At 47.2% G+C, this 8,773-nt stretch overlaps 1 protein-coding gene across 1 annotated transcript in view; it reads right to left on the reverse strand.

Annotated features, from left to right (window-relative positions):
- The window catches only part of INTS4 (integrator complex subunit 4), a gene marked incomplete at its 5' end in the record, with an annotated part of 33,036 nt that overhangs the window by 4,432 nt on the left and 19,831 nt on the right, over positions 1-8,773 (reverse strand). The window contains 4 exons of the mRNA XM_010134953.1: positions 1,895-1,954; positions 2,204-2,334; positions 4,644-4,724; positions 6,388-6,481. Of these exons, the coding sequence (XP_010133255.1) occupies positions 1,895-1,954; positions 2,204-2,334; positions 4,644-4,724; positions 6,388-6,481 (366 nt within the window). The remainder of the gene's footprint in view (positions 1-1,894; positions 1,955-2,203; positions 2,335-4,643; positions 4,725-6,387; positions 6,482-8,773) is intronic.

Genomic DNA, 8,773 nt, shown 5'->3' on the forward strand with positions numbered 1-8,773 from the left:
CCTGCTCTATATAGTTTCCTTGCAACCTTCTGAAATTGGTGCTTCTCTGGGCAGACACCACACACCTCATTGTCTGTCCTTGTGCGCTTTCATCTGGTTAATGAAACAGCCAACTCGTTATGGGATCCAACATTTCCACCCACCCAATGCATGAGCTGTACAACCCGCTGCTGCAGCAAAGGTTCCAGAATGTTTTTCTCTACCAATATTTATGAGACTATTAGTGGTTACATCTGATGAGTCACATTCTAACAGTAAATACAACCAGTAGGAAAAAAACCTGCTAGTTCTAGAGGTCAAGAAGAGAGAATAGAATCCATGCTATAGCGTGGGACAACAGCCCCTCACAAGAGCATTTCATAGGATCACAGAATGGTTTGGGTTGAAGGGACCTTTAAGATCATCTACTCCAACACCCGCCCCAGCATGGTCAGGGACCTCTTCAACCACATCAGGTTGCTCCAAGCCCCGTCCAACCTGTCCTTGAACACATCCAGGGATGGGGCATCCACAGCCTCTCTGGGCAACCCGTGCCACTGTCTCACCACTCTCACTCACTCTTTCTATAGCAGTCAAACTGGGCTCCTGCCTTACACCCCTGCCTGCAGAAGGTGCTTTGGTAGACCGAGTCACTGGTGGCTTCTCTGTTACCAGCAACATTCCTGCAGTGTTTAGCACAACAGTTTTGTAAGTCTAGCGAATTTGGTGAAAAAAAATGTACCATTTCTGTAGGTGAACAGCTTCTTCACCAACACGCTCTCCTCTCCCCTGGCCAAGTCTGGTGCTGTGCTGCACCTTCACCTACAGCTGAGTCTACTAAGCCTGGACAGGAATATCAGACATGTCCCAAACAGCCTCAGGTCCTAAAGTCCTAGAAATAAGATGGTTTTCAGGATCCTGGTGGTGCTCCACAGAGCTCGTAATCCATCAGTGGAAACCTCTGCCACCAGTTTGGGAAGGATGGAGAAAACCACGCCATCCTCTGTACATCCCAAAAGGGCTATGCAGGAACACACGTCTTTGTGCTCCCATGAATGCCACTACAGGCAGCAAACTTCCGCCACTCCACCATGGGATGTAGCTGAAATCTGTCATGCTGAGGCTGCACAGCCTCGACATGGGGATTTTACATGTCCGAGCGTTTACAGGTGACCTCACAGCTAGGACAAGATCTACCATCACCCAGATTCACTTTTTATCAAAGTGATGAGTTTTGCTGATCCTGAGACTCGGAGCGAAGAACAAAGGAAACAAACAGTTCTAGGTCATTGGCTACCAAATAAGCTGAACATTAGGGAATGGATAGATGTGGCTCCCTTTTCTCATCACTCAACCAGCCACAACTGCCAACCAAGCACAAGGACCACAAATAAATGGGGATTTAATCAGAACCAGAGCCGGCATTCTGCTCAGCCAGCTCTGGGTACTGGTGTCTCTGGGCCAGCTGTCCAACAGCTTTCTGCATTGATGGAAGAAACCTGGGCATCCCTAACCTGGCCTGTTGAGACATCTAGGTTAGGGTGAGATGAACGAAGCACTTCTCCAGTGAGGGAAGAGCTGGGGCAGTGCCCTACAAAGCAAATGTCAGAACCTGGGCGAGATGTCAACCACTTTGAGTGTGTGGACAGTTCACTCACTCTCTCATTTCCAGTTCAGTGATAAAGAAAAGGGAAATTCCCTTTTTTGTCATACTCCCAGGAAAGCTCCTCCATTGATCCCACATTCAGGAGGGAGCTTACCTCTTGCTTTATCATTCTCTCATAATAACAGTCCCCGATGGAAGACAGCAACAGGGGAAGGGGGATGCAAAGAGATGGAAGGCAAATGGACCATTCCCGACGACAATGACAAGGGGATTCTGAACACAAAGTGAAGCAGCAGCAGAGTTTCTCACCTCTGGAAGGAATCTACTTCCTGCAGGAACTTCTCACACATCCCAAAAAGGGGCTCTGCTCTGTAATGAAGAGAACATGCCCTGGTTTAATTTTAAATAACTAATTTGGTCACCTGATTCAGTATTGTGTCACTACAGCTGCACCGAAGGCCCAAGGAGGTGCTTCACTCCGAACTAGTTTAACAAATGGTCATTGGCATACGGCGGTGTTTTATGTGTCTAATTTATCCTTGCTGGTTTTAAACAAAGCTTGAGGAAACCAAGCTCACAGCTACCCCTGAGAAGGTCCTGTGCCACGGCCATCCTTACCCTCTCGTGGTTCGCGCAGTCACTATGAGCTGTAACGCCTTGGCCTGCAGCCTCATGTGGTGGATGATGACCACCTGCCTGCTTTCCACGCCGCTGTACATGAACTCCATCTTATAAGTTTCTTCCAAGATCTGTCAGATAGACACCACAGGGGTCACAAACCATCAGACTCAGTTAAACTCTCGCACAACCACAATCAAGAGGATCCTGGGAGTTTTCTCAGACCAAGGAACATATTAATCCACGGTTTTACACATCATACTTTATCTGTGGAATAAATGGGCTGAAGCACACAAGAGAAGTGCTCAGATTAATACAGTTGAGCTCACGGAAGCCAAGAACTTGCAAATTATTTAATAGGAGATATTCCCTCACCCTGCATTGGCGGGAAGCGATTTACATTCACAATCACAACAGATAAAACTTCCCAGGGGGGACACGTGCTACTGAGAAGGGCACCCAAGACAGAAAGTTCAATTAGAGAAGATTTAAAAAGGCTTTTGTTTCAACTCACCCCTGGGGACAACTGTCAACAGCTCAAGAGGTTTTGATGCACAGCAGTACCTGCCTCTTACTACATCTTAATTAACTGAATACTCAAAATGTCAGCACAGTTTTCTCGCAGATCCATGAACGCGAATGTCCATGTTTGAGCTATTTATTACCTCGGTCCCTCGACCCTTAACAGCGAGTTACCCTGGATTTGTTTCTGGATTATTTAATAACTTGTTTTCTCCTTTACCGTTTCTTAGGGCTTAGCTTCAGTTTTTCCAGGATCAGATCATTTATATGTTACAGAATCATGGAATAGTTTGGGCTAGAAGGGATCTGTCAAGCACACAGGTGGCTTCTGGGCTGTGAGCACATGTTGCCAGCTCCTGTCCAGCTTCCCCCCTCCAGCATCCCCAAGTCCTTCTCATCCACGAGCTTGCTGAGGGTGTACTTGAGCCCTATGTCCATGTCATTGATGAAGACATTACACAGACCATTGAGCGACACCCCCTGTCACCGATCTCCATCTGGACATCCAGTCATTGACCACCACCCTCTGGATGTGACCACCCAACCAGTTACTCATCCATCCAACAGTCCACCCATCAAATCCATATCTCTCCATTTTAGAGAGAAGGATGTTGTGGAGAACCATGTCAAAGACTTTACAGTGGTCCAGAGTAACTCAGGTTGGATGGGGACCTCCAGAGTCATCTAGGCTGGTCTCCTGCTCAGATCAGGTCTAATTAGATCCAGTTAATCAAGGCTACATCAAATTGTGAACACTTCCAAGGACAGAGATTCCTCCCACCTCTCTGGGCAGCCTGTTACAGTATTTAATCTCCCTTACAGTAAATTCCCCCCCTTGTATCTAATCAGAATTTTGCATATTCCAACTTGTGCCCATCACCTCTTGCACAGAGCAGTCTGACCCTGCCCATCTGTATCTCATGACAAGGCAGTGGCAGACACCAGTAAATCCACCCTGAAGTCTTCTCTTCTCTAGGCTGGACAAGCCCAGTTCCCTCAGCCTCTCCTTGTAGGGAACGTGCTCCAACCATCGACCTCCTCGGTGTCCCTCTGTTGAACTTGGCCCCCGAGTTGGTCAGCATCTTCCTTCTACTGGGGAGCCCAAATCACAACCCCCAGCCCTTCCGATGTGATCTCCCCAGAGCTGAACAGAGGGGAAGGATCGCTTCCCCAGACCTGATGGCTACGCTCTCGCTCAGACAGCCCAGGATGCTGTTGACCTTCTTTACTGCATCACATTCAACCTGTCGTCTACCAGGATTCCCATGTGGAACATTGCGAGTTTCCTGTCATCCCAGTTCCCCAGCCTGTTCAGACCAGCCTGAACAGCAGCCGTGCCCTCCAGCATATCAACTGGCTTCTCACTTTGGAGAAGCCTCACTGCCCACTTCCTCAGCCAGAATCCTGCCAGTTCGGTCCACAGGAGACAACGGCAGACTGCATCAAAGTCAAAAGACATGACATCCACTGCCGTCCCTCCCCTTGTTCACAGCACCAGTCCCCTCATCACAGAGAGCAGTGATATTGGTCAAGTATAATTTGCCCTTGGGAAATGCATTTTGGCTGTTCCTAATCACTTTGTTGACCTTCACTTGTTTAGAAACAGTTTTGAAGATGATATGGTCCATAACCATCTCCAGGAGTGAGGTGAGGACTAGCAGCCCACAGTTTTCTGGATCTTCTCTCTTGCTCCTCTGGAAGACAGGTGTGAAGCTCACCTTTTACTGGTGTGTCATGAGCCTCCCCTACTCGCCACTCATCTCTCGAAGATGAGAAAAACTACTCCCCTCTGGGGAACAAGATTTACTTGGACAGACTACAGCAGTGGAAGGTCAGAAGCGTATTACTGTTGTGGGGCCAAGGAGGGGCTCGTAACAAAGGACCTGCCTCCACACAGCCCCAGCTGCTTCCACCTCACCTGTTTTGCTGCAGCAGAGGCCAACGCGTTCTGCTTCACGTACAGAGGAGCTGCCACATTCCACAGCTTCTCCTGCAAGGCCTACAGAAGAAAACCAGGAAATGATGATAAATACCCAGTTGAGTCTAAATATTATAATCCTGAGTTAGATGGGCTGGGGAGCAGGGGAGACGCCCTGACTCTTAGCTGGATGCCAAGAGGGTCTGGAACCTTTTGAGCCTCAAGAGGCTGGGAAATAGATATACTTTTTTCCTCAACAGCCTCTTTCTGTTGGGGAAAGAAGCAATGGGAAAGAAATCTGCTGGAAAGGGCTGCTCTGACATTGGGGTTCCCTCCGCCCTATCAGGATTTCTAATTGTATGACACTATGAGTTAATTTTCATTTCAGCCACCTTACTGACTCCTCTGCATCACCGATGCATTGACTGTTCTACAGCTTGAACCAAGAATGGCTGATGCAGCTTTTACCCCCTTCTTCCAAACAGGGCACTTGTCTTGGCCAGACACACAAACTGTCTTGTTCACTCCAGTCAAACCCTGGACAAGGGCAACAAAGCCACTTCCAAAGGCTGGTCTTCTGCCTGGACCAAAGCACACTTTGGTGTGGCAAAAGTTTTGGATTTAGCTGAAGTTGTACTGAACTGTAACACCACTCACCTAAAATATCTTCTTTGGGTGATAAGTGTAAAGTGAGAACATGTGTACATTATATTCAAACACCCAAAGAATGCCAGGAGACTGAAATACTGCTGCCAGCTTATAGCTTGAGAAGCAAAGCAAAAAATGGGTTCCTGTTTACAGCAAGAAGCTGACTTAGAACAGGGTTGCTGCCGCGGTGTCAGAGTAACCACTTCATCTGCTAATGCCAAAGAGAACATTTCATAGGATCACAGAAGGGTTTGGGTTGGAAGGGACCTTAAAGATCATCTAGTTCCAACTCCCTGCCATGGGCAGGGACACCTTCCACTAGAGCAGGTTGCTCAGAGCCCCGTCCAGCCTGGCCTTGACAACTTATGGCAGGGACCTTAAAGATCATCCAGTTCTGACCCCCTGCCATGGGCAGGGGCACCTTCCACTAGAGCAGGTTGCTCAGAGCCCCGTCCAGCCTGGCCTTGAACACTTATGGCATCCATAACCTCTCTGGGTAACTTATGCCAGTGCCTCACCACCCTCCCTGTGAAGAATTTCTTCCTTATATCCAAATTAAATCTCCCCTCTTTCAGTTAAAACCCATCACCCCTCATCCTATCACTACACTCGTTGATAAAAGAGTTACTCCCCCAGCTCGCCTGTAGACCCCTTAGAGCACTACACAAGAAAACCCAACAGACATTTTGCTCCATCGAGTCTAAAGAATTCCTTTGGCATTGGAATGTTCCAAAAAAGCTGCCTACAAAACATTGTCTGTAACTACTCCACCTACAGCAGCAGTTTAGCAAAAACCATTCCAGTGGCCACCAGCAGAAAGGAGTTATAACACGAGGCTACAGAGCAGTTGCCTACATTGTGATTTCTCTCAGAAAATAAACTCTGCACTGGCAAAAAACACATAAGCCAACATAAGCCCTTAGGTAAAATAGCAGAGATCTGCGTTGGCAAAGCCACTGCATAAATTATTTGCCACAGAAATCCATGGAGCCCACACTTTCATCACACACTGGTTTTCAAAACATTGGGGGTGCATCACTGTGATGAACGGGGACATTCTTGAAGAACAGCCCCAAAACCACAGCTGAAGCCAAACCTTGGTGAGGAGGAGTTGACACTGAAGGTAAGTCGCAGTGAAATCTGCCATCCCGGCCAGTTCTGACTGCAGCTCTCCGAGTCGCTGGAGGTCACTGGAGCACATGATAAAAAAAAAAAAAAAAAGAAAAAGGAAAAAACAGTGTTGAGACAGCAAGAGAGTTAATTGAAACACTCTCAGAACACAGCGACAATGAAGCCAACTATTCCTGCATCTTGCTTTTGGTAAGAACCAGAAGGAGTAGCAAAACCTGCCCTACTGAACAGGCAGTACTTGGCACCTCCTTTCTCCCAGGAGGCTGCAGGAGCGCAGCAGTGGAAGCAGTCAGTCTGTCAGCCCCCGTTACCCTGCAGCAGCCCTGTGTGACCCACACAGCCCAGCAGCTCCAGATTTAACTGGAAACACTCCCGGCTCCTAGAGCAGCTAATGTTGTGTTTGTGTTGTGCTGCTGGGAAATCTCCCTGCTCGTGTTGGCCAGGCAAGGCTGTCTGGAACATGGCAGGTTCACGAAACCCAGTGTATCTGAAGCATCTGATGTGCTGATATTTGCCCAACTAGCTGTCATCTGGTGTAAGTATTGGTCGTAAATTATACAGCAACACAAGTAGCTTTAACTTGACAGGAAAAACAAGACAATTAATAGAACCCCAAAAGGCTTTAGTTCTCAACTCTTAGAGATGTTTCAAATGTCGTGTATAAATAAAACAAAACTCATTTTTTTGTTACACGACTGAAAATGGGTGGATGATGTGGATTCAGCACGCCTCTCTCCTCTGCATTTTGCTTTGCTCCAAAGGGTACTAAAATTGTCACTCCTCTTCCATGTTTCCTATACTACTAAACAGAACCGTTTTTACTCAGATGACTCTTTCCTTTTGTGTATTTTGGATTTATCTCTGCATTTATGATGTGGTTCTGAGACTTCAGCTTACCCAGAAGGTTGCTGAGTGCTGACACATCCAAAAACATCCATGAGATTATCTGTATCGTTTGCAGCCAAAGAAAATCTCTCTGCAGCAGAGGGGCTGTGCCTGCCTTCCACGTGATAAGAGCAGAGCCAGCCTGAGCCTTACACAGCGACTCCACTTCATCTCCATCCATCCAGAGAGGAGAGGAGACTCCTGGGTGCTTAATTCCCATGTCACACTTAATGCATCACAACACTCTGACGTGGAACAGGATGTCATCCCTCAGCTAACAGCGAGGCAGATACTCCATTTCCCAGCCTTCTACAGTTCCCAATTCCACTAATTCTATTTCCTTAGAAATCTGAAACAGATTTAAATGTCCCTGCAAGACAAAAAATAAATTCCTGTTGTACAGACCAAGAGAAACGAAACCACAAAGACCCATTTGCTAAAAAGCTGGTCTTGGAGTTTCAGCTGCAGAGCCTGGGGGAACAGTGTGGTAAGGAACGCGAGTCCCCAGCAGCTCCACAAGGTCTCTGTTACTTCCCCCAATGACAATAGTGATAAAGGAGGAGGGAGTTATGTCCCACTCCAGAATCCACTGCTGTGAGCCTCTTCTGTTCCTCTCCTCTCAGCAACCAAACTGCTGTGCAGGAAACTCTTGCCCTCTGCGAGATAGCCTGTAACACTTTGATTTTGTCTTAAATCCTCCCTCCTCTTCTGGGCGGAAAACAGCAGCTGGTTTAGGATGGCTTCTGGTGGTGATCCCAGCAGGAAAAAAAGCCATTCCAACAATTTCCATCAACTCCACAGCATTCCTGTCCTTAACTGCACGTAAGTTACGCACGCAGCCATCTACAGCATGATTCCTACACTCAAACTTGAGAATATTCACAGCCTGAAAGGTTTTCTTCATCATGCCTGTAAGATTCTGGATGCTCTGCCAAGAGATCCCCCGTTTCAAGCGTTTAATGCTTGAGACTCCATTTTAGGCTGCCCACAGTAGCTTCAAAACAGCTGAAGATGAACCATGTAGTTTTCACAGCTGGATTTTCCAGGAGGAATACATGAGTTATTTGCCACTGCAGGTGTGGTAAAAGCCACACACATCGCACAGGCAGCTCTTTGGAGAAGGGAAAGAATAAAGCTGTTTGGAATTCCACAGTCCAAACAAAGCATTTTAGATCATTTTTCTAACTCTCAAAATAAGGCTCTTTTCCTCTTTTCCAAGCAGAGGAATCAAATTGAGGCACTTTTCAAGTGTAAATCAGTCTAGAGATCAAATGGAAGAGGCAGCATAAAACCTACATCCAGAAGCCGAACCACACACCCTTATCTACCCAACAGCACACAGCAACACGCGGTGATATTGTCTATTCCAGGAAAATCTCTGATTTTCAAACTAATGAAGAATGCCAAAGCCCTTTGTAAGTGGGACTGTGATGAGAACCCAACAAAGCACCAGCAGCAGGTCTCTC

Source organism: Buceros rhinoceros, unplaced genomic scaffold (assembly GCF_000710305.1).
Source record: "Buceros rhinoceros silvestris isolate BGI_N320 unplaced genomic scaffold, ASM71030v1 scaffold6294, whole genome shotgun sequence".
Classification (NCBI taxonomy): Eukaryota; Metazoa; Chordata; class Aves; order Bucerotiformes; family Bucerotidae; genus Buceros; species Buceros rhinoceros.